Here is a 27,379-nt window from a genome sequence, read left to right as displayed (position 1 = left end):
TTTACAAAACAACGTTTTATTCTATGCAAAAAACATTGAATGATAAATATATGAAAAGTAAAAATATAATTTATGGTATTCCTATTTAACTAAGAAAATGGAAAATGATGATTGTATGAACTGACATAAATATGAAAATATATTTATGATCCCACTATAATGTTGTTGATGGGGATGTGGATTAGTTTTACGAAAAATCCTATGAAGCCCATGATACAAAAACCGATGGCAGTGGCAATTGCAATCTTTTGGAACTCTGAAACAAAAAATACATTCTGATTATTTACATTCTTGTAGATATAATAGGTATAAGTAAAACTTCCGTTAACCGAAACATTTTTAACCGACATGGTTGACAATTTCAATAATTTCTTCAATAAAAAGGGAATTTACAAAAAGGAATAAAATTAAGGAAAATGAAAATGTTTAGTATTATTTTAAAGAAATATTCTATTTTCTTTTCTGTTTTCCTTTGACAACGATGTTTTGCATCTATATCTTTCCAATACTATTAGTGCAGTAACTGAATGTATTCACCTCCGATTTCGTTGAACCTCCATCGATTTTCATGAAAATTGGTGAGTAGTTAGAAGAGACCTCAAGGAACAAAGGTGACATGGTGCCAACTTGCGCTTTTATCCTGGGGTGGATACCACTTCTTATCGGGGGTGAAAATTATTTTGTTAAAAATAACTCCTGAAATCGATAGAGGGTCAAATTATAAGAAATTTTTTATATAGATTTAATAAAATAAATCAATACTTTTTGAGTTATTAAGGATCAAAGATTTTAATTTTTCGTGAAAAAAATGAATGTTTTAAAGTGGTTTTTCATAAATAACTCAAAAACTATAAGTTTTTACAAAAAAGTTATAATTACTAAAATTGAAGATAATAAAAAATTTATTACACCTCTTACTTGAAAAATCATTGAATATTAAATTAAAATGGATTATAGACAATTAAATGTATATTTTTTCGGTGAGTACTCATATCTAAGTATTCACGCTTAAATAACTGGAAAACGGTGAATTTTATAACATATAATTATCAAACACTTCTAAAAGTACTTAGCAATACCTATCAAATGAGCTTTAGAAAAAGTTGATAGCACTACAATTTAGCGAGTTATGATGAAAATAAGAAAACCCTTTCGATTTTTTTAGGAAAAAATGAAAAGTAAAACATGTGCCATTTCCACAAAAGTTAAAATTTACAGTAATCCCTATAAGACTTTCTTTACATTTTAATGTTGGTAATGATCTCAAAAAATTTGACTGGTTTAGAGTGTATATTTTTGAAAAAAAGTATGATTTAAAAAAATCAGGATATTTCAAATTTTCGTACTTTTCATTTTCTTTTGATAAAACTCCAAAAATACTCTACACTATATACGTACAAAATGATATAAAACCAAATTTTAGTTGTTTCTTTAACATAAAAAATAACGGAGATAGAAACGTTTAAAGCCTTAATTTTACGGCGAAAGCCATGTAATAAGAGCCCTTTAACCTTAAGGGATTTAAAAGATTAAAATTAATATTATTTTAAAGCGCTTGAAATTACCTTTCAAATGGTAATTAGACAAACCTAATACCATAAAAATTAACGGAGTTATTCGAAAAAAAAACAATAATTTTTTTTGAAAAATTTTTGGAGCATAAGTTTTTAAGCATTTTTGGAGAATAAATTTTAATGGTATCAACTTCTTCGGCAGCTCATTGGATAGATATTTCTGAGTGCTTTGACAAATATTTAGTAAGTATATGTTATAAATGCATCGTTTTCCCGTTACTTAAGCTTGAATACTTACGATTTGAGTACTATCCGAAAAAAATATACATTCAATTATCTATAACTCACTTTGAGTTAATAATAAAAGATTTTTCGGACAAGTTTATTTTGCATTTTATTATCTTCAATTTTGGTAATTATAACTTTTTTGCAAAAACTCATAGTTTCAGTTATTTATGAAAAACCGCTTTAAAACATGCATTTTTTCCATGAAAAATTAAAATTATTGATCTTTAATAACTCAAAAAGTATTCATTTATTTTAAAAACTTGATATAAGAGATTTTGCTTAAAATTTGTTCCTCGATCGGTTTATGGGGTTATTTTTAATAAAATAATTTTCACCCCCGAAAAGGTGTGGCATCCACCCCCAGGATAAAAGCGCAAGTGAGCACCATGTCACCTTTGTTCTTTGAGGTATCCTCTAACCACTCACCAATTTTCATGAAAATCGATAGAGGTTCAACGAAATCGGATGTAATAGCTCATATCCACCTTCAGTGACTGCACTATACAGGGTAGCGAGAAAGTATGGAAACACGGTAATTTCTCGGAAACAGCTGAAACGTTTTTTATAGATTTTGGTGGGTAAGGGTTTTCTAATACGGCCGATATTATAGTGGTAATTACATTGTTGTCAAATCTTCCGTTTTTATGGAAATCTAATGAACTTTCTTATTTCAAATGGAACACCCTGTATTTTGCGTTTTGACGTCCTTAAAAAATACTGATTATTTTTCGTATTACATTCCCTATACCTAAATGCCATAATTTCGGAGTTATTACTACTTATAAAAAAAATTTTAAACAAATTATAAAATTCTAATTTTTCGGCCCGGCTAGACATTATTTTAGATTATTTGGATCATTTGGAACAAAAAAGATCCTTTGTAATTTTTCTTTAAAGTTAATCGTTTCCGAGTTATAAACAATGTAAAACTGAAAAAAATAAAAAAGTTACGATTTTTAAGATTAGAAAACACACGTAAATTTTTTTTCTTGAAATTACGAAGTACCTAAATTTAAGCTCAAACCTTCTTTTATCAGCTCGCTATAAGAATTTTTGGCACGTTTTATTCTAAAACATTGTTTTTTTTTTTTAATTGTTAATGAAGCACATATGAGAGGACGGGCGATCGGGCTCCGTTAACAACTAGAAAAGATTATTTTAGAATGCAATAAGCCTTATGCCTGGTTGCACCAACAGATCTTAAGCTCCAGTTTAGCTAAGCTCTACTTATATATAGGGCCTCCTTGAGTATCACTTACGTTGCATCATAATTTTAGATTCTTACCTCATTATTAATTATACCTATTATTATATTATGGTATTCTTATTGTAATATATTATAATTATATTAAATTAATTCTTATGATATTCTCGACTTAAGCTTAAGATCTGTTGGTGCAACCGGGCATAAATTACTTATCGGTAGCTGATAAAATAAAGTTTGAACTTGAATTTAGGCCCTTCATTGTTTCAAAAATAATATTCTTTACTTGTGTTTTTGAGCCTAGAAAATCGTCATATTTCGATTTTTTTTTTCAGTTTTAAATTGTTTATAACTAGGAAACGATTAACCTTAGACAAAAATTATAAAATCCCTTTTTTGTTTCCAATGATCAATGTTTTCAAAGAACCTAATATAATGTCTATCCGGGCCGAAAAATTTGATTTTTATAATTTGTTTAAACAATTTTTTTTTAAATAAATGTAGCAATAACTCTGAAATTATGGCATTTAGGTATAGGGAATATAACATGAAAAATTATAATCAGTATCAGGGTATTCTATTTGAAATAAGAAAGTTCATTAGATTTCCAGAAAAACGGAAGATTTGACAACAATATAATTACCACTATACTATCGGTCGTATTAGAAAACCCTTACCCACCAAAATCTATAAAAATCGTTTTAGCGGTTTCCGAGAAATTACCTGTATGTAATTTGATACAAGGAGAATACAAAAAACAATTTTATTTTTAACCAAAATTCTTGTTATCCGAAACGGCCTCCCTCCAATTATTTCGGTTAACGGAGGTTTTACTGTATTCATTTATACAATAATAACTTCAAAATAAGAGATTTATAAAATATTATATGTTTTTCTCAACACAAAATAAATAAGTACACATGCTATTAATATAAGGCTGATATTTAAAGAAGTGGTAAAATTAAGAGACATTAAACTGAAAATACTGCACAACATAATAAACTTTCTCTTAAACGAACATCAGTTGTGCCCCATAAAGCATTAATCAAAGGGAGAAAATGGACAAGGAAACTTTTTCTTCTTCTTCCTAGTTTATAAATAGGCTCAACAGAGCCGGCCCGTGGGTAATATTTCACCTGCGCGAATTACTATTGTGGCGCCCCCCCACCCCGGTGTGGGGCAACTGGTTTTGAAAAGTACAACTTTATAGGAAAATAAGTAGTAAAAGTCATTTATAGTAAAAGGAAAGTAGTATACAACATGTTTTATTTAAACGTAAGTTAACAAGTTATACAATTAGATTTTATTTAAAAAAGTCATCCAAAAGTTACAAAAGTATGGCAATGAGCCATGATACATATTGTGTTTTTATGCTATAGGCTAAGTTGAACAAAGTTAACTTTCCGAGATTTGCTCTGGGCAAACTCATTAACAATTGCATTAACATCAATTTTCGAGCACTGCAAACTCAATTGACATCAAAGCTAGTCCCACCAATCTGTCTTGCGACATTGAAGACCTCAGATAATTTTTTATTATTTTCAACTTGGAGAAACTTCTTTCTCCACTCGCGACAGACACTGGAAGAGTAAGAAGGATTCGCAGTGCTACACACAGATTAGGAAAGTTCTCCACAAATTCGTTGTCTGCTAAGTAGCTCAACATGTCAACTGGGCCTTTGATTTTGTCTTTGTCTTCTTTTTCGACATTCTGAATCATGCTGTTGACAAGTTTCAATTCAGAATATAGTTAAGACCATCAATGTCACTGTGCTGGCCATCAGTGAGAGCAGTGTGTAGGTCCTTGCAGCATTTTAATAAGGTTTTGTCATCACTTGTGGTGTTTGAATGTAGAAACCCAAACAGTTGGTGGTAGTTTTGAAGCTGCTCAAAACTGTCGCCTAGAGAAGAGATACACTGATCCAAGACCGCGTAGAAGAATTTAGTTTTGAACACGATTTCAGGATCAAGAACTGTTTCATCACTTGATTCATAAGAAAACACTTTCTTCTTCTTTCTCGGCCGCAGTTCACTTTCTTTAGGGAATTCTGGGTCAACTTCAATCATTTCGGCCACTTCCCTGCAATCGACTAATATTCTGTTGAATCCTGCATCACTCCTTGTTTCTTGAAAAAATTGCTTCGTTGAAGAAATCAAAGCAAGAGAGTTTGCTATGTTCATGTCAACCTCTTAAAGTTTCTTGTCTGAATTGTCAACAACAACTGACGATGTACTTGCACTAGCACAATCAATGACATTTGTTGTACTCGTAAAACTGGAACTTGGTTTATTAACAAAAAATTTTTTTTTCAACAAAACAGTCCGCTTCTTATTTTCTATAACTTGCTATTTTTTTTTCCTATAAAAGGCACCCCGAAGGCTTTTTCTTGTTGGCCATTGTTTACAGTCACTCCAATCCAAACAAGGCACAAGGCAAGGCTAAAATGAAAACTCACGTACTTGGCGGCAGTTCTGTCTAGCGGCTGACCCACTACTTTTTCCGTTGTGCCGTGTAATTTCGGTTGCCTATATGAACTTGAATCGGCAAAATGGGCATATAAATAATACTAGCAGTATTCCACCACACATACAATTATGTCTTTTTGTCTATAATAAAATTAAAACTTACTAAGGCTTTCTGAAATATTACTAATTCATCATCAATGAGTGAATAATTGACTTAAAAAATTGACATAATTTAAATAATTTATCGCTTTTTAATTTTTTTGGGAGGGGAAATTCGCCCCACACCCTTGGCGCCCTGTGCGGGCGCACGGCTCGCACGGCCCTCGGGCCGGGTCTGAGGCTCATATCTGTTTTACTTCGGTTTTTAGCCTCAATTGACGTTGTCTGACCATCTTTTCCTCAGTCATCACAATGATCTTCTTCCATTTGTCTCATTCGTATTATTCTATTTTCTAGCATTCTTTCAATGTGTTGATTCCATTCCATTTTTCTTCTTTTGGTCCACATGTTTATTTCTTCTATACCACATCACGCTTGTATTTCCTCACTTCTTACTCTGTCTTTTAGAGTATTGTTTGTTATTTTTCGTAAGACTCATTTTTGCTGTTTCCAGCAGTCTTTGTGCTTTCGGCGTATCTGCTCTTGTTTCCGCTGTGTACGTCATTATCGGTCTTATTGTTGATTTATACACTGTGCGTCAGAGAAAACGGGCACCCCAAAAAATGGGTCATTTTTGATGTCTCCAACTTCCTAAACCTGTTGTCCGATTTACAAATTTTTTTGTTATAGCCGTATTCTTTAGCAATATCGCTGTAATAATATTGTTTCTAAACAGGTAAATTTTCATTTTATACCGGGTGTACGAATCAAGTTGTGTTTTTTGCTCAAAGTTCGCAACATCCTGTGGAATATTTTTAGCATTTATAAAATATTGAAATTAAAACTCAACTATAGCCTCAGGTTTTCTTAACATTCTCGTTTTTGATTCATTCGCTTAGGTTGGATAATACAAAAGTTAGGTACTTTAACAACTAGCCATGTTATTCATCAGTACAGGGTGTTTCTAAACAAGTGCGACAAACTTTAAGGGATAATTCTGCATGAAAAAATAATCACCTTTTGCTCTATAAACATATTATGTCCGCAAATGCTTCGTTTCCGAGATACGGGATGTTGAATTTTTTCTTACAAACTGACGATTTATTTATTGCCCTAAAACCAGTTGAGATATGCAAATGAAATTTGGTGCGGTTTAAGAGATAGGTATTACGCATTGTTTGACATGCAATTAAACATTTTATATTCACCATTGGCGCGCCAATGGTGAATATAAAATTTCTTAATGGTATAAAAAATATACCAATATAAAATTCTTAATGGTATGTCAAAAAATGTTCAATAACTACGTCTTAAAACCCTCTAAATTTCATTTGCATATCCCAACTGGTTTTGAAGCAATAAATAAATCGTCAGTTTGTAAGAAAAGATTTAACATCCCGTATCTCGGAAACAAAGCATTTGCGGCCACACGATTATAAAGCAAACTGTCATTATTTTTTAATGCAGAATTTCCCCTTAAAATTTGTCGCACTTATTTAGAAACACCCTGTACTGATGAAGAACATGGCTAGTTGTTAAAGTACCTAACTTTTGTATTATCCAACATAAGCTAATAAATCGAAAAAGAGAATGTTAAGAAAACCGGTGGCTATATTGAGTTTTAATTTCAGTATTTTATAAATGCTAGAATATTCCAAGGGGGGGGGGGGGCGAACATTGAGAAAAAACACAGTTTGATTCGTACACCCGGTATACAATGAAAATTTACCTGTTTAGCAACAATATTATTATAGCGATATTTTTAAAGAATAAGGCTATAACACATTAAAAAAATTACTTAAATCAGACAACAGGTTTAGGAGATACGAGATATCAAAAATGACCCATTTTTTAGGGTGCCCGTTTTCTCCGATACGCAGTGTAATTTCTGGTTTTCGTTTCCGCTGTGAGGTATTTGTTTCTCCAGATTGTGTTGTTGAGACATCTTGGTGCTTTGTTCGCCATGTTCACTTGTTTTTGTGCTTTTTCTTCCACTTTTTTAAATGAAACACTTAGGGAAACTTAAAACACTTAAATTTAAACCTAAGGCTAAGGTATCTTATTTTTATAATTTGATATTCTACCGAATTTAAAGGTTGAGAGATTTGCTGTACTGTAATAAAATCCATGACTTCTTATTGAGCTACCATTCAATCGGTAAATTTTCTATATGGGAGTCATTGAAAGAAGGGTTTTTTACTTTATCCGATTACCAGTGGCTGTTCTTTTTCTTCAATAATATTGGTGCAAAATAGAGCATAATAATTGTTATTGGATAAGGTTGACCAAATAGTCCAGTCTTGTTGTCATTTATAAATATCTAGCCCTTTATTATAGTAAGCAGTTTTTCTTCCAATCAGCAATTACTGATAAATCGACAGCAGCTAATTCACCAGATATAGATTTGAAGCAAATAGTGTGCTACTTATAAAACTTCCTTGAGTCAGCAAGTAGAAGCCTTCGTAGCAACACTTAGTGCCACTTCTCATGTGCCTTTTGAATAAGTTTCATAGAAACAGTATTTAGACTTAAGTTGTGCTCACTACGGAGAGCAATGGATTGTATCCTCTCTCCGACCCTTGCTCCCTGGTATTCATATTCGTGAATTCTCGCATTTAAAATAATGTATTTATTTTACATAGCGATCGATAATTTAGTTTCGATCGCTATGTAAAATAAATACATTATTTTAAATGCGAGAATTCACGAATATAAATACCAGCGAGCAAGGGTCGGAGCGACGATACAATCCATTGCTCTCCGTAGTGAGTGAGCAAACCCTTAAGTTGTGCTCATGACGAGGTGCCGACCCTCGCTCCCTGGTATCCCTCGTACTGCTCGTACCATATTATCGATCGCCAGATGCATTATTTTAAATGTGCGGGTTCACCAAAATTAAGAGTAGGATACTAAGCGATACCATCCTTTGCTCTCCGTGGTGAGCAAACCCTTAGGGTCATTTCACTACGGAGAGCAATGGATTGTATCCTTGCCTTGTATCTATTGTTGTCGTCCTCATTCGTATTTACTCAGTGTTTGTTGTACGTTTGCCGACAGTATACCTGGTATTGGATACATGGGTACGATACATTGATTGGTGTAAGGCTTGGCGCCTCGTAGTGAACAAACCCTTAGACTACTCTTATTAGAAAATATTGAATTATAAAGATTGAAAAAGGTTGAATGAAAAAAAAAATTTTTGCTCTAATTTCACAATACTTTTCTGTCGATTGTCTCAACAACTTTTAAATATCCATATAATTGATCACCTTGGAATAATTTTAAATAAGAAGGAGACACAAGAAGACGAAATTGGAAATAGGATAAAAGCAGCCACAAGAACATCATTCGCTGTATAAAAACTTCTTAAATAAAAAAGAAATAACTAGGAAAAGCAAAATGATAATATTTAAAACAATTTACGTACCTATCACTACATATGGAGCAGATAATTGGGTATTGAACGACAAACAAGAAAAGAGATTGCAAGCCGCCGAAATGAGGTATTTAAGAAAAGTCGTGGGAGCTAGGAGAACCGATAAAAGACGTAGCAAGATATTAGAAGAGAATTAAAAGTAAAATCATTAAAGGAAAAAAATCCATGAAAAGAAATTAAAATGGACTGGGCACTTATTTAGAATGAACGACGGCAGACAGGTTAAAATGACATGGGAAGCGAGGCCGATAGGGAAAAACAGGAGAGGCCGACCAAGGAAAACGTGGAATACAAGTGTGATGGAAATATTGCAGAATAGAGGAAAATCGTGGCAGGAAGCCAAAGAATTAGCTAGGGACCGATAAAAGTGGCGTAAGTTCGCAGAGAATAACGAGTAAAGAAGACACCTCGACACCTTACGGTATAAGAGGATCATCGATTATGTATGTATGTATGTATGTATAATTGATCATTTCAACTTTTTAGAAATATTAATAGACAAGCGACACACCCCTAATTTGAGGCTTAGAAATCGAAAAAGCGACCATGATAGGTGAATGGCAAATATTTATCATTCTTTATGTTTTCGAAGTCGCTGAATCCGAATATGAAGTTAATTTTGATCTAGAATTGGTGGAACATGTTCAAAAATCCAATTTTAAGCAAAAATGCGAAAAATCAATTTCGCTGATTTTTCAATTTTGACTCACTGTATCTTTGGTCGCTGTAAATATTTCCTTTTGAAAATTATACTGTATCATTTTTGAAGTACATATTTAGATAACTATGAAATTTTTCTGAAATGTTTAAAAACATTAAAAGATGAGTTGTTAATTTTTTAACATTTTCTTGAGATTTCGTTAGTGTCATGTTTACTTAAAAAAGTTGAGCGACAAACTTTTTAGTTTATAATTTTAACCAACACAGCATTAAAACATAAAAAAGTTTTCTGGAAAATTTCAACTTAAAATATGCAATAGGAAAAAAGTTATGTGACTTGATAGACGAGTGGGACTCCATCAAAAAACGCTTATTTCTCGAGATTCTGACCATGGTGTGGTGAATGATTAATTTTGGTCATACTTAATGTTTCTGATGGTACTGAAAACGAAAATGTGGTTTATTTTAAATTTCATGTGGGGAAACATTGTCAAAATCGCAATTTTATCCTAAAAATAAAAAAAAAATAAATCACATTTTTTTGTTTTTAACTCATTACAACTCTGTTCCCTTTTAATATTTTTTTCTGAAATTTTTATAGTATATATCTCTCACATTTCTGAAGACAATGGGACCTGTTTTAATCTGTTATTCTTAGGGACGGTACTTTCTGTCCCGATTAATCCCCGGTTAGCTGAATTTTACATGACAAAATTCCTTCAACCGGGGTTTAATCAGGACAGAAAGTTGCAGATTCCTGAATTGCAAAGTTTAATTGCAAAACTTGAATGAAAAGTTTGAGATTTAGTTTTTTAATCAAGTTTATGTTATAATATAGAGTACCTATAATGTACAAAATGTTTTATAGAAAAAAAAATGGGTTTCGTTTTCAGAGCCATTAAAAACATGAAGTATGACCAAAATTAGCCATTCACCACACCGTGGTCAGTATCTCCAGAAATAAGCGTTTTTTGAGGGAGTGCCACTCATCTATCAAGTCACATAACTTTTTTTCTATATCTATTGCATATTTTTGACTTGAAATTTTCTAGAAAACTTCTTCATGAGTTATGTTTGAATACTATGTTTAAAATTACAATAAAAAGTTTTTCGCTAAACTTTTTTAAGTAAAAAAAAATAAAAAAAAATTCCGTGAAACTCACGGAATCTGACTACAAAATGTTTAAAAATTAACAACTCTTTTAATTTTTTTTCAACATTTCGGACAAATCTCATTGTTATCTAATGCTCGGTTTCATAATCAGTTAAAGTGGACTTTAGATTTTTAAGTTGGTACCTTTAGTTAATGTTCACTTTAAGCTGCTTATGAAACCAGGCGTAAATACTTGAAAGATGATTCAGTAAAATTTTCAAAAGGAAATAATTACAGCGACCAAAGATAGAGTGAGTTAAACTTGAAAAATCAAAATTGATTTTTTGCATAAAATTTGACTTTTGAACATGTTCCACCAATTTTTGATAAAAATAAACTTCATATTCGGATTCAGCGGCCTCAAAAACATAAAGAATGACCAATATTGGTCATTCACCTGAAAGTTGATTTTCGTGGTCGGTATATCGTCATTTTAGGGGATGCTGCCGCTCGCCTATAATGAACTAACGACATTTTGCCTGCCTGATATTTATTTTGTGAGTATTTATGTTTATTAAAATTTGTTTTTGACGGAAGGGACGTTTCGATGCCGCCGGTTCATCGCCGGCCGTTTCGATGCCGCCGGTTCATCGCCAGTCCATTTAATCGCAGTCATATCTCGCATTTCCTAGAATTCCTAATTAGTATTAAAAATAACTAATAATTGTAACTGTCGAAAATTCGGAAATATATCAGATAGCGATTAATTGACTGGCGATGAATCGGCCGGCATCGGCATCGAACTGGCGGCATCGAAACGGCGGCGATGAAACGTCCTAGACCCGTTTTTGAAACTGACTCGAGGGATGTTTTATAGCGAATATATCACACTTTTTGAGAATATAAAAATGAGCCTCTAGCTAGACAAAACTTTAAAAATAATAAAAACAAAATTAAAGACAATACTTGTAGAGTGAATGTATGTAGATGTGCTCTACATTTGGTCTTGTGGATTAGAATAATTTCTGAATGTTTAATCTCAATAAAGGAAACAGGATACATAACCAAAGTATATAGAAAATCAACATCACAATAAATATTTGAATTACCACTCAAATCACAACATAAATATTAAAGAGAAAATCATCAAATCAAAATATGGTCGAGCCAAAAATACTTGCAATTTAGATCAGCGGTTCTCAATCTGTGGTACATGTACCACTGGTGGTACATCTCATTATTTGGGGTGGTACACAAGACACAAAAAAAATTAAAATAGTAGTGCTTAGTAAGTCTTGATAATACAATCTAAAACTATAGGTGGTACCAAAAATAATAAAAAGAACTGTAGGTGGTACATGACTCAAAAAGTTTGAGAGCCCCTGATTTAGATAATACCTTTTTTTAATGAAAAAAGTAACCATTGTTGCTTATAAATAAGGAATTAAAAAAATAATGAAATAAAACAACACAACATTAAAAAACATTCTGAAACACACCAAGCTATTTGAAGTGACACTGTGACAGATATTTTGTGTATACCGTTACCTACAGTAGGTCATCAAATCATTATGATCAGTCATACAATTTTAAGTTTTTCACATTTGTACGAAAGTTTTAGAGTAAAATCATAAGCTGCTATACAGTTAGGGCATTAGGGTATGCCAATATGTTTTGTCACTAATAACATTACTTTTTTGATATTGACAGCACTAGAACTGTCATTTGTGTGAAATTATGTCACAACATACACATTGAGGTGAATTTGTGTTTGAGGAAATTAGAATTGAATTTGTCTGTTTTTATTTTGTTTTTAAAAGATTATTAGCATTTTATCTATGTAGTATGTTTTAATAATGTATTAGTGGTGAATGTGAGTGAAAAAAACTATCAGTTTTAATAATTTTAAAGACATTTTTCAAAAAGCGTGTTGCTACACCCAGATACGAGAGAAAAAAGAGGGATATCTTTGTAAACAATAGAAAGAAATCATGAAAAATCCTCACAGGACTTATTAGTGAAGCTTGGATGCCAGTTTCTGACATGACAGTCAGAAAGGCTTGCTGAGCAAGGTTTCAGATCATTTTGCCCTGCCAAAAAACCAAAGTTGACTGTGTTGACAGCAATGATGAAAAAGAGACTGCAATGAGCCAAAGAACACCAAAATTGAACAATTGGTTGGTATAAATGGCAGTGCAGATGCTTGTTTAAAGCAAATTCAAGATTCTCTGATAACTACTGAAGCTTTTCCCATGGCCAATGGAGAACATATCAAAATAGGCCAACAAAGACTCCAAATCATATAACAGACCTATGTCTCATTTTTTATACACCTTGGTCAATATTCTAAAAACCGTTGAATCAGTATCTCCAATGAAAAGCCATTCCTGGTAATTCCTACCTATCAAATGGTTTAGATTTTGTTTAGATAGAAAATAAAGACGACTCTAATAAATATCCAAGAGAACCGAGGATTGGGATACTATATGTTAAATGAGAGGATAAAATCTAGCCTATTCAATTTAATAAAATGAAGTAACATAACTTCTTTGAAATAAAAATGCAACATGCAACTTTTTCCAAAAAATGACAAGCCAGCTATTTATATTAAAACAGAATTATGAAAATAAATAATAAACAAACATTTTTTTTATTAATGGCTTTGACATAGCCAATAAGCCAGACTATTTGTTTTTTTTTGTATGGAATTACAATAACAATTTTAAGTTAATATCTAAGCCTACTTATTATCTAAATTTACAGGCATTCTAAATAAACAAACATTCTTACTATTTTTAAAGCATTGATACAATGGATGTGGACAATGGTTAGGTTCAATATGAGTGGGCACTTAACCACCCTTCCATTATACCCAAGAGGTCTATTGTGGCTCAAATAATAGGCTAAGGGGTGAAAAAATTGATCCATAAATTGATAAAGCTATGAAACTAAAAGCGTAATAAACTGCATTGAAATATCATCACTACCATTACATGTAACGTATGCTTACATATTCAGATAACATATTCAACAATCCAATTCACTTAAGGGAGCGTTCAAGTATTACGTAACACGATTTTTGAAGATTTTTGACCCCCTCCCCCAACCAGTGTTACGTAATACTTGAACGGCCCCTAACTCCTTTCATTGCTGACGAAATATCGATGTGTTTTTGACAAAACATCTTAAGCGACAAAGCTTAGGAGATGACTTTTTCTTCTAACAACTTTTTAGCTAATATAATTAAAATTTAATTTAAGCAGTAGATTAGTAGATTATTTACCAATTTATCATAGTTTAAAATTTTTAATTATATTAGCAAAAAAATGTTAGAAGAAAAAGTTGTCTCCTGAAAAACACACAGTTATGTAGCGAACAATGTTTTGCCAAAAACCCATCGAATGCCTAACGCTACCTGGGTGCTAACACGATTTTTTTTTACATCTACAATCTACATTGTAGTCTTTTGGTAGAGATGGCCCTGGAATTATAAATAAGATGAATCTAAACTGACGTTATAAAATCGCTTAATATTATAACTACTTACTCAATAGAAAGACAACTTGTTTCAGTCAAAGTCAAAACTTATAACAACATCTAAACAAATGTTGTGCATATGACACTTTAAGCCGTTATGTGCACTAAACAATAGTAATGGTAGTATTTTTAGTCCTCATCAGCATTCAAAGGGTGAACCATATCACACTACAGAAAGTATGCACTGAATACCTACATTATACATTGATACCAGATCTATAATTTGTATCTTAAGCATGATAGGTTGTTGAATCTACTAGCTGAAACACCATAGAAAAGAGTATAATATGAAGATACACAAGTAGTGTCAGTTTATTACCAAAATAAACAGCAAGACACAATAACCTATTTACATATTGGCAGCTATCCATATGGCAATGCCAAATAAACAGTAACAAAAATACAACTAGGCAAAAACAGTAACAAAACTAATAAGGGTACTAATATAGACTTAAGGGTAAAATTATATGAAACAGTAGGCTTGAAACACATTTTATGGAAATTAATGTTTAGCTCCTTAATGGATTCTTGCCCTTTAAGGTTTCGCAAAGTCTTATAATAGCTACAAAATACATTAGCAACACCAAAATCATCTTAAGCCACAAATTCTCCCCATATTGTATACATAAATGACAAAAATGCTCAAGTAGTATTTACATAAACCAAGAAGATTGATCAAATTTTCCCCTTGAGTTATTTTCAAAAGCAAATTGTGTTAAAGAATATAACCAAATGTCTTACCTCGTCTGTCTGGTTTTGTACACCTTTTAACTAATCTAATTGAGTCTTTGGCAAACTGTTTTCCAGGCTCAACGAATTTTGCAATTTGGTCCATAGTTCTAAAAGTGAGGAACAAATATAAAGTAAACTCTTTAATTCAGCAACTTGTTTAATTATTTTGAGTACTTACGTTTTGATTTATGTTAGAATACAGTACTATAACTGTGCTTCAAAGCTACGTCGACAGTAAAAGAATTCCAAGTTCTCCCCAAATCACGCACTCGGATCTCGTCAGTGACAGCTCCGGCCACGATGGCAGAAAATAGTAATAAACGTCAATTGACGTGTATGACAGGTATGACATGACTTGAACACAGAATAGGAAACTTCTGTGACTTGAATATGAAATTTAAACCATAATTACCAAAAAATAGTAATAAAATAAATAACACAATTGCTTTGTATTGAATAAACTACTGTAGTTATAACATTATTTTTTCAATTAAAAAAGCTTTTAAGATTTACAAATTACGAACACGTAATGTTAGTTGCATATCCAGCAAGATTTTTACGACCTTTTATGTACAGACTGTAACAAAAATACAGGTTATAAATTATTCTGGGGCCAAAAAAAGTTCGACTGAACCTAACTTATCTTAGTACAAATATGTACATAAAAAAGTTACAGCCCTTTGAAGTTACAAAATGAAAATTGATTCTTTTTAATAATAATATATCGAAAACTGTTAGAGATTTTTTATCGAAAATGGACATGTGCCATCCTTATGGCAAGAATGCAAGAACAATTTAAAAAAAAATTTATAGTGACATTTGTGCATCCCATAAAAAGTTTATGGGGGTTTTGTTCCCCCCCCTCCCAAACTTTTGTGTACGTTCCAATTAAATTATTATTGTGATGCCATTAGTTAAAAACAATACATATTTTTAAAACTATTTTGTCTCTTAGTGCTTTTTTGAAAAGCCAGTTTTTATCCAGATATTTTGAATATTTGTCAAATCCACCCAATGAACTGTCAATACGGATGGAATAGGGCTTTTCATCGATTGTCATTTGTTTCGAGCTTCTGTCATGTGTCACATAATATTAATATATCTACGTCATACGTCTTTGGTTTGTATCATTGTATATATCAACAACGTATGACATAGATATATTAATATTATGTGACACATGACAGAAGCTCGAAACAAATGACTGTGAATGAAAAGCCCTATAGGCACAAAGACCACGGTTATTAGACTTTATTACGGTTGTCTTGTCCGACGGTGGTGGGGAGACTTATATTTTTGACTTTACGTCACAAGAGTTTACATTCCCATATTTTTAAATTATTTTCGATCATTGAATGTGTGTTATTGTGTATATATGTGTATTATTTGTGTTATTATGAAATAATAAGACAAATAGTACACATTTTATCTTATACCGGGTGGTGAATCGTAAAAAGGGCCATAGGAAACTCAATGTAAAATTCTGAATTGTTGAATTCCTGCTTCCCTAATTATTCTACATCAAAAGTCATGAGAGAATACTTGTAGAGAATTAAAATCTGTATTAAAATCAAAAGTTAAAATTGTTCTACGATTTAAATGCATTCCAAAATTTTGAAAAATATGATACATTTGCCACAATAGGTATGCGTGTAAAAGTAAGGCCACACGTTACTATTTAACTGACAGTGCTCACACCATTGACTGAATAAAAAAATCTTTATTATTAATCCTTTCTCCGCAACTGAGGGTATCTTATCAACTGTACAATATTGTTTTTAAACAATAGATGATAAAATAAAAATATTGACAGTTCAAAAATGTGAACATTATTGCATTGTGTGTGGCCTAAGTTTGGGCTGAAAACTAAAATGTATTACATTTTTACAAAATTTTGGAATATGTTTAAGGTCCGCTTGCCACTATGCTAAATTTAGTACTGAAATTAGTACTAAAAATATTGTATCTACAAATTAGATGCGCGCGCCGATTTAGTACTAAAAATTAAAACATGTTCTAATTTCTTGTACTGAAATTGACACAATATTAAAAAGTGAGGTTGTATTGTATATTAGGTACTTTTGTTTTGTTTATAGGTACATAATAATAATAGTGATTTCAACTTTCAACATGTGGAGCCAAAGGCAGATTGAAACATTAATAGAGTTTTACAAATCGAATCACTGATCAATGTTTGTATGTGCCAAAGCACCCTCTCTATAAGAATAGGAATGCACGAATTAAAGTTTTGGAAGAAATAAAGGCTGAATTAGCCAAACTAGGTGTGGATATATCTGTAGCAGAAATAAAAGCCAAGTTTGCCAGTTTTGCAAAAATACTTCTTCCCATCTTTTATTGTTAATAAGTTAATGGCTTGCAACTTGCAATATCAATTAGTAAAGCTCCTATCTATGAACCTTGAGTAAAGCTCATGTAAATTTAGTAGAGCGCATGCCTATATGCTGATTACAATTCGGATAGTTGCAAACACAAACTTGGCACAAACTGACATTTTTCATACTAAATCGACTCGCGCAACTAACCAATATTTTTAGTACTGAAATCAGTACTGAAATTAGTATAATGGCAAACGAGTCTAATTACGTAGACCAATTTTAACAGTTATTTCCAATACATATTTCAATCCTCTTCAAATAGTTTCTAATGTCTTTTGATGCAAAATAATTATTAGGGAAGCTGGAATTCAACAGTTCAGAATTTTACATTGAGTTAATGCAAAACTTTGACGCATGTCAAAATTCTCAATGTGTTTTAATTGTATTCATTTTTTTAGAATCCTGAGAAAACTAATAAATATTTTTGAAAAATTTAAACTCAGAATGAAAGACTACATTATTAAAGAGGTCTGAAAGTCCCTGAAAACTTCTATAATGTTTATTTTAATAAGTTACAGGGCTGAAAATAAAAGAGAAGTGTGATATTTAATTTCAAATATTTCATTCAATAGAATCTGCTTGTTTATTCTAAGGGGCTTTCCGCCCTCGGTAATAATGTAATCTTGCATCCTGCGTTTAAATTTTTCTAAAATACTTGGTTTTCTCAGGATTCGAAAAAAATCATATTACGATTCAAATGACAGTAAACTCTCGTGACGTAATCTCACCCTTAATGTTCATTGGTTAGTCGATTTAGGCAACCGTAGTAATGTCTAAGAACCGTGCACAAAGACAACTAATAGGGCTTTTCATCGATTGTCATTTGTTTCGAGCTTCTGTCATGCGTCACATAATATTAATATATCTACGTCATACGTCTTCGGTTTGTATTATTGTAGATACCAATAAAGTATGTCGTAGATATATTAATATTATGTGACACATGACAGAAGCTCGAAACAAATGACTGTGAATGAAAAGCCCTATGCAGCCACGATACAAGAGAGAGGTCCTAGAGAGAGACAGACAAGGTGGTGGAAACACAAGAATCTACAGGTCGAGCAAGTCTCGTAAATTTCACGATTGCGAGCCACGCTTCACGCAACCGTGTTTGCGTACTTGTGTTTCGAGTTGCGTGGTCGTGCGAAGGTGCGAAGTTATGTGGTTTCAAAATTAAATCAATATGGCTACTGGGTGTAAAAGATAAATCTTATTCTATCTGTTCTTAATGAGTTTTAGATAATTTTAGTTGTATTTCTTTGTAATTTTGTGTTGTACAAAGATTAATTTAACATTTTCTCTGGAAGTATTAATTTAGAAAGATAATATGCTTCATTGGTGTTGTGTTTTGAAGTGTGAAATGTGATAAAGTCAAGATAAAGTTCACTTTTAAACTGAACTAAATAAGGTATCTGAGAGACAACAATGGTTAAATGCAATACAATGTACGGGTTTTACTAGCGAAATGAAAATTTCCCTGTCCTGTCTGCTGTAATCATTTTATATCTGGTAAGTTACAATTACAACAGTAACGATTTTTGAAGATGTTAACATTTTAATCTTATAGGAAAACCAGCCGACTTAATCGATAATAGCAATCTCCAGATTGGGTTCCTTCAATAAATATGGTCTATAAACACAATGAAATAAGTTCCCCAAAATCTAAAATGGAGTGGTATCAAAGGAGAATTAAAGGGAAAAATATTCATATTGAAATTATTTATAAGGCACTGGACTGTCTTAAATTCTACAATAATACTAGGTGGGTAAATGATTTTAGACATTTTTCATTAAGAGTAGATTAAGATTAAGTAGATTTTCATTCAGTAGATTTAAGACTTGTTTACACGGGTAGAGTAATGATGCAAGTACTTGATAGAGTAGAGTAACTCTACCTGTAAAAATTATAAGCACAGTAGAATAGCTGGTAGAGTGTATAGTTGGAGTTAAAGTAGAGTGACTAGCAACCTATGGCAAAGTAACTACTCTATGACCACCACTACTGCCAAAATGTCTACTCGGCTGCACACTCTACCCATGGAACACGCTCAATTATGGCAGAATAGAGTAGGTAGGAGAGTACATGGGGGTGCTGTCATTCTGGCTGGAATTGTGTTTTGTGTAAATAGTGAAAATGAAGTTCACCGAAGATGAAACTTTAAAACTTGTAGAGCTATAATACAGCAAATACCAGTGTTTATGGAATTTAGGTAGTGTATGCTACAGAAATAAAAGTTTGCAGCAAGCTGCGGAGGATGAAATCGTCGAAAGAATGGCAAAGGGGGCTTTGGAGTAAACGAGCTTCAGCAAAAAATTAAGAATTTAAGGTGCACTTATAATCAAGAGTGTTTAAAAATACAAAAATCGGTTTCACTATACTAGCATCAGTACTATACTTGTACTCTCCTCATGTGAATGGTATCAAGCCATTTTTGGTAGAGTACTACCACTACTCTACTCTCCTCAAAACTCTACCCATGTAAACAAGTCTTTAGAAACAGTGGAAAATGAGGTAGCTAGTAGAGTAGTAGTAGAGTAAAATATACTGGTTTAGCAAATTACTATGTTTTAAGGTAATACAGTAGCGATAAACAGGTAGCCAAAACGTGTTCCAAGATTGTCACTGTAATTTTGAATATTTTTTTGGGGGATTTGGCACACGTATTCGTAAAATAATAAAGAATGGCGGTACAGAGCCCAATTTGAAAAATATATTAATATGTGGAAATTACTCTGTAATTATACAATATTTAAAAAACGAGCCTGTACCGCCATTAAGAAGAACAAAAAAATACACTTTCTTCAAATAAACTTTTTTATCCAATGCCTAGATTTTGTGTAATTTTGGAACTACTAATGAAATAAAAAATTTTAGTAGTTCCAAAATAACACAAAATCGGATAAAAAAGTTGTATTTGAAAAAAGTGTATTTTTTTGTTCTTCTTAATGGCGGTACAAGCTCGTTTTTTTATATTGTATTTAATTACAGAGTAATTTCCACATATTAATATATTTTTCAAATTGGGCTCTGTACTGCCATTCTTTATTATATTACGAATATGTGTGCCAAATATCTTGAAAAAATATTCAAAATTACAGCCGCAATCTTGGAACACATTTTCGCTACCTGTTGATCGATACTGTTTCCTCTTAAGATAGTTTTAATAGTTATTTATGATATAAGTATTAAAAGTACAATTTTAAGACGCGCATGTGAAAGTTAACTTGAAAAAATAATTAATTATTTATATGGGAAATAAGCCACAATTAAAATGAAAAAAATAATTTTATTAATGTTTTGACTTCCACATCAGATGTCATTGTCAAAATACAAAATATTCATTATTATTAGGTTTGTTCTAGCAAACAGTCAAACTAGTCAAAAACTATCAGCAAACAGTTGGTCAGTAAAAGAACATAATACAGTCACCAGTGCGATCCCCTCTACTCGCGCTGGTCCACTATTCGCTGATGGTTTCAAACTGATGCTAGAACAAACCTATTATTATTATGCATATCATTATCTGTAAATAATATTTCTTCTGATTGTTAATTGTAAAGGATAGAAAAATTACCATTTATTTTATTTTTTTTAGAATCAGCTGAGAGAAGTGGTCTACAAAAAACCAGGAAGGAAACGGAATATGTGGCTACGAAAGGCAAAAGAAAGGTTTACAAAGCAAATGTGACACATCTTTTTGAAATATTTAGGAATATCAGTAAATTGCATTGAAAAAATGTATGAAAAGATTTTGTTCAATAAAAATGTTTATATTTATCAAGGATGTATTATTTGGTATGGCCACATATCGTCAGTGATGTAATAATACATCCTATCTGTTTTTTCATGAGTTTTGTAAGAGAGACTAAAAACTTGTCTTAGGGTCACCTCCTGTTTTCATATGATATTTTTTGACTTGTTTTGTAGTAAATTAAACTATGTATGAACTACAAAACAAGTCAAAACTTACATATGAACACAGGAGGTGACCTTAAAACATGTTTTTCCATCTCTCATATAAAACTCATGAAAAAACAGATAGGAGGTATTGTCACATCAGCAAGGATGTACAGTGATGAGTGCCCTAATAACCGGCAAAATATGGGCAACATATTTAGTTGTGAGATAAAAAGAAATGAAACTAGTCGAGCTGGGAAATTTAGCGAAATTAACCTTTAAATTTACGTTATATTGATCCCACCTTTACACATATCGGAGGAGTATGTCAACTAAAACTGTCACTGTGACAGTGGTAGTTTCCAAACTCGTCTGATACGTCTGAAGGTGGTACACAATCAATACAATCTAAATGTATAAGTTAATATCGCTAAATTTCCCAGCTCGACTAGTTTCATGTCTTTTTATCTCACTACTTAATACATCTTTTGTGCTATTTTGCCGGTTATTAGAGCGCTCATCACTGTATTTCTGGTATATCCAGGGAATGTCTACAAAATATATTTTGAATGTCCAGAGAACATTTGTGGACATTCATGGAATGTTCCAATAAGACATTCAGGTAATGTTTAAAATGCTGACACAGGATTTTCCTGGGATGTTCAGGGAACATGTTTTCGGGGATATTCCAGGAATTTTTCAATGTCTGTGTACCTTCTATGGACCTATATGGAATATTTTGGTGTTATTACCGCCGCACTCCACTTGCGATTTGTAATCAGGAAGATTGAACACATTGTTTCAAATACAAGTCAATCCATTTGACTAAATAATCATGGATTGACTTCTATTTGAAAGAATGTGTTCAATCTTCACAACTACAAATCGCAAGTGGAGTCCGGCGCTTAGGGCTACTTCCTCTTCGGTATTATGTATTATACTACAGAAATCAGGAACTTTGCTTCTAAATATATGTATGCATCTTGGCCATCAAACATATTCTTCCAAACATTTTTTTAAGGGGTTACATATAGGTCTTGTGGGTAAAAAAAGTGACTTTTTAAAAAAATTATATCTCGAAAACTAAAATTTATTTTTATTTATAATTGGAACATGTAAAAGTATAGTACTTAAGGTAGTCTCAAAAAAAGTTTCAGCCAAAAATATTCATTTTTGTAGAGTTTAAGTTTTTTTGCGTTGGCAGCATACTAAGTCCAGTCTCATCTGAAATCAAAAAGTTTCTTGTAGTTTATACCTCTGGCTAGAATATGAACGAAGGAATTAAAAAAAAAATGAAATTTGAAGATTTTACATAAGTTTAAACACATTTTTGACCCCAATTTTTCTCATTTTTAAAGTAGTTTTTTTTATAAAACAAAAATGACCTCATCTAATAAAAAATCCTTTGTTCATTCACTAGCCAGAGGTATAAACTACAAGAAACTTTGATTTCAGATGAGACTGGACTTGTTATGCTGCTCACTGCAAAAAAGGGCTGTTGTCGAAAAATTGCAGTCAACTCTACAAAAATGAATATTTTTTGGCTGAAATTTTTTTGAGAGTACTATACTTTTACATGTTTCAATTATAAATAAAAATAATTTTTAGTTTCCAAGATAAAATTTTTTTAAAAAGTCACTTTTTTTACCTGCAAGACAACAACTTAACAAAATGCTGATTTCAAATTGTAACAGCTGTTTTACAAAGTATGCTGCCCTCTTGTATTTTCTGTGTTATCTTCATCATAAAATTACTTCATCTAAAAACTTTCTGCGATATATTCGCAACAACAAAAACAAACAAAACAAAAAAAATAAAACAAAAGTTTAACCACCTTCACACCACAGAATCAAGCAATCAAGTTACAAAATTTTCAAACACCTCACCTGACACAGCGTCTCAAGTACGATTGCGCGAATTGGTAAATATAACTCCGCACGACCACGCAACTCGAAACACAAGTACGCAAACACGGTTGCGTGAAGCGTGGCTCGCAATCGTGAAATTTACGAGACTTGCTCGACCTGTAGATTCTTGTGTAAAACAAAAATCTTATTCTATCTGTTCTTCATGAGTTTTAGATAATTTTAGTTGTATTTCTTTGTAATTTTGTGTTGTACAAAGATTAATTTAACATTTTCTCTGGAAGTATTAATTTAGAAAGATAATATGCTTCATTGGTGCTGTGTTTTGAAGTGTGAAATGCAAAGTAATTGTGATAAAGTCAAGATAAAGTTCACTTTTAAACTGAACTAAATAAGGTATCTGAGAGACAACAATGGTTAAATGCAATACAATGTACAGGTTTTACTAGCGAAATGAAAATTTCCCTGTCCTGTCTGCTGTAATCATTTTATATCTGGTAAGTTACAATTACAACAGTAACGATTTTTGAAGATGTTAACATTTTAATCTTATAGGAAAATAGGAAAACCAGCCGACTTAATCGATAATAACAATCTCCAGATTGGGTTCCTTCAATAAATATGGGCTATAAACACAATGAAATAAGTTCCCCAAAATCTAAAATGGAGTGGTATCAAAGGAGAATTAAAGGAAAAAATATTCATATTGAAATTATTTATAAGGCACTGGACTGTCTTAAATTCTACAATTAATACTAGGTGGGTAAATGATTTTAGACATTTTTCATTAAGAGTAGATTAAGATTAAGTAGATTTTCATTCAGTAGATTTAAGACTTGTTTACACGGGTAGAGTAATGATGCAAGTACTTGATAGAGTAGAGTAACTCTACCTGTAAAAATGCTCAGCACAGTAGAATAGCTGGTAGAGTGTATAGTTGGAGTTAAAGTAGAGTGACTAGCAACCTATGGCAAAGTAACTACTCTATGACCACCACTACTGCCAAAATGTCTACTCAGCTGCACACTCTACCCATGGAACACGCTCAATTACGGCAGAATAGAGTAGGTAGGAGAGTACATGGGGGCGCTGTCATTCTGGCTGGAATTGTGTTTTGTGTAAATAGTGAAAATGAAGTTCACCGAAGATGAAACTTTAAAACTTGTAGAGCTATAATACGGCGAATACCAGTGTTTATGGAATTTAGGTAGTGTATACTACAGAAATAAAAGTTTGCAGCACGCTGCGCAGGATGAAATCGTCGAAAGAATGGCAAAGGGGGCTTTGGAGTAAACGAGCTTAAGCAAAAAATTAAGAATTTAAGGTGCACTTATAATCAAGAGTGTTTAAAAATACAAAAATCGGTTTCACTATACTAGCATCAGTACTATACTTGTACTCTCCTCATGTGAATGGTATCAAGCCATTTTTGGTAGAGTACTACCTCTACTCTCCTCAAAACTCTACCCATGTAAACAAGTCTTTAGAAACAGTGGAAAATGAGGTAGCTAGTAGAGTAGTAGTAGAGTAAAATATACTGGTTTAGCAAATTACAATGTTTTAAGTTAATACTTAATAGTAATTTTGAATATTTTTTCGAAGTATTTGGCACACGTATTCGTAAAATAATAAAGAATGGCGGTACAGAGCCCAATTTGAAAAATATATTAATATGTGGAAATTACTCTGTAATTATACAATATTTAAAAAACGAGCCTGCACCGCCATTAAGAAGAACAAAAAAATACACTTTCTTCAAATAAACTTTTTTATCCGATGCCTAGATTTTGTGTAATTTTGGAACTACTAATGAAATAAAAAATTTTAGTAGTTCCAAAATAACACAAAATCGGATAAAAAAGTTGTATTTGAAGAAAGTGTATTTTTTGTTCTTCTTAATGGCGGTACAAGCTCGTTTTTTTATATTGTATTTAATTACAGAGTAATTTCCACATATTAATATATTTTTCAAATTGGGCTCTGTACCGCCATTCTTTATTATATTAAGAATATGTGTGCCAAATATCTCGAAAAAATATTCAAAATTACAGCCGCAATCTTGGAACACATTTTCGCTACCTGTTGATCGATACAGTTTCCTCTTAAGATAGTTTTAATAGTTATTTATGATATAAGTATTAAAAGTACAATTTTAAGACGCGCATGTGAAAGTTAACTTGAAAAAATAATTTTATTAATGTTTTGACTTCCACATCAGATGTCATTGTCAAAATACAAAATATTCATTATTATTAGGTTTATTCTAGCAAACAGTCAAACTAGTCAAAAACCGTCAGCAAACAGTTGGTCAGTAAAAGAACATAATACAGTCACCAGTGCGATCCCCTCTACTCGCGCTGGTCCACTATTCGCTGATGGTTTCAAACTGTTTGAAACTGATGCTAGAACAAACCTATTATTATTATGCATATCATTATCTGTAAATAATATTTCTTCTGATTGTTAATTTTAAAGGATAGAAAAATTACCATTTATTTTATTTTTTTTTAGAATCAGCTGAGAGAAGTGGTCTACAAAAAACCAGGAAGGAAACGGAATATGTGGCTACGAAAGGCAAAAGAAAGGTTTACAAAGCAAATGTGACACATTTTTTTGAAATATTTAGGAATATCAGTAAATTGCATTAAAAAAATGTATGAAAAGATTTTGTTCAATAAAAATGTTTATATTTATCAAGGATGTATTATTTGGTATGGCCACATATCGTCAGTGATGTAATAATACATCCTATCTGTTTTTTTTCATGAGTTTTGTAAGAGAAACTAAAAACTTGTCTTAGGGTCACCTCCTGTTTTCATATGATATTTTTTGACTTGTTTTGTAGTAAATTAAACTATCTATGAACTACAAAACAAGTCAAAACTTACATATGAACACAGGAGGTGACCTTAAAACATGTTTTTCCATCTCTCATACAAAACTCATGAAAAAACAGATAGGAGGTATTGTCACATCAGCAAGGATGTACAGTGATGAGTGCCCTAATAACCGGCAAAATATGGGCAACATATTTAGTTGTGAGATAAAAAGAAATGAAACTAGTCGAGCTGGGAAATTTAGCGAAATTAACCTTTAAATTTACGTTATATTGATCCCACCTTTACACATCGGAGGAGTATGTCAACTAAAATTGTCACTGTGACAGTGGTAGTTTCCAAACTCGTCTGATACGTCTGAAGGTGGTACACAATCAATACAATCTAAATGTATACAATGTCTTTTTATCTCACTACTTAATACATCTTTTGTGCTATTTTGCCGGTTATTAGAGCGCTCATCACTGTATTTCTGGTATATCCAGGGAATGTCTACAAAATATATTTTGAATATCCAGAGAACATTCGTGGACATTCATGGAATGTTCCAATAAGACATTCAGGTAATGTTTAAAATGCTGACACAGGATTTTCCTGGGATGTTCAGGGAACATGTTTTCGGGGATATTCCAGGAATTTTTCAATGTCTGTGTACCTTCTATGGACCTATATGGAATATTTTGGTGTTATTACCGCCGCACTCCCCTTGCGATTTGTAATCAGGAAGATTGAACACATTGTTTCAAATACAAGTCAATCCATTTGTGACTAAATAATCATGGATTGACTTCTATTTGAAAGAATGTGTTCAATCTTCACAACTACAAATCGCAAGTGGAGTCCGGCGCTTAGGGCTACTTCCTCTTTGGTATTATGTATTATACTACATAAATCAGGAACTTTCCTTTTAAATATATGTATGCATCTTGGCCATCAAACATATTCTTCGAAACATTTTTTTAAGGGGTTACATAGGTCTTGTGGGTAAAAAAAGTGACTTTTTAAAAAACGATATCTCGAAAACTAAAATTTATTTTTATTTATAATTGGAACATGTAAAAGTATAGTACTTAAGGTAGTCTCAAAAAAAGTTTCAGCCAAAAATATTCATTTTTGTAGAGTTTAAGTTTTTTTTGCGTTGGCAGCATAACTAAGTCCAGTCTCATCTGAAATCAAAAAGTTTCTTGTAGTTTATACCTCTGGCTAGAATATGAACGAAGGAATTAAAAAAATGAAATTTGAAGATTTTACATAAGTTTAAACACATTTTTGACCCCAATTTTTCTCATTTTTAAAGTAGTTTTTTTTTATAAAACAAAAATGACCTCAACTAATAAAAAATCCTTTGTTCATTC

General features: G+C 32.0%; 1 protein-coding gene and 1 long non-coding RNA gene across 2 annotated transcripts; one reads left to right on the top strand and one right to left on the bottom strand.

The window, feature by feature from the left end:
• LOC114333877 (protein transport protein Sec61 subunit gamma) lies at positions 1 to 15,368 on the bottom strand. Its single transcript, XM_028283870.2, has 3 exons — positions 15,207 to 15,368; positions 15,038 to 15,135; positions 1 to 256 (listed from the first exon to the last, which is right to left on the bottom strand). The coding sequence occupies exons 2-3, from the start codon at positions 15,129 to 15,131 to the stop codon at positions 144 to 146; spliced, it is 207 nt and encodes a 68-aa protein (XP_028139671.1). The 5' UTR covers positions 15,132 to 15,135; positions 15,207 to 15,368; the 3' UTR covers positions 1 to 143.
• A 3,117-nt stretch (positions 15,369 to 18,485) lies between these two features.
• LOC126884261 (uncharacterized) lies at positions 18,486 to 21,202 on the top strand. The gene is made up of 2 exons (XR_007697911.1): positions 18,486 to 18,933; positions 18,992 to 21,202. It is a non-coding gene; the product is annotated as an uncharacterized LOC126884261 (long non-coding RNA).
• Positions 21,203 to 27,379: the final 6,177 nt, after the last annotated feature.

The sequence above is a fragment of the Diabrotica virgifera genome, chromosome 5 (assembly GCF_917563875.1).
Source record: "Diabrotica virgifera virgifera chromosome 5, PGI_DIABVI_V3a".
NCBI classification, from domain to species: domain Eukaryota; kingdom Metazoa; phylum Arthropoda; class Insecta; order Coleoptera; family Chrysomelidae; genus Diabrotica; species Diabrotica virgifera.
This window is presented reverse-complemented; position numbering and strand designations above follow the sequence as displayed.

What these genes read in the sequence shown, in the direction of transcription:
- LOC114333877 (XM_028283870.2), bottom strand. Translation starts at nt 15,131, where the DNA reads ATGGACCAAATTGCAAAATTCGTTGAGCCTGGAAAACAGTTTGCCAAA. An exon ending in TACAAAACCAGACAGACGAG is followed by an intron (nt 257 to 15,037) that starts GTAAGACATTTG and finishes TTTTTGTTTCAG; the next exon opens with AGTTCCAAAAGATTGCAATT.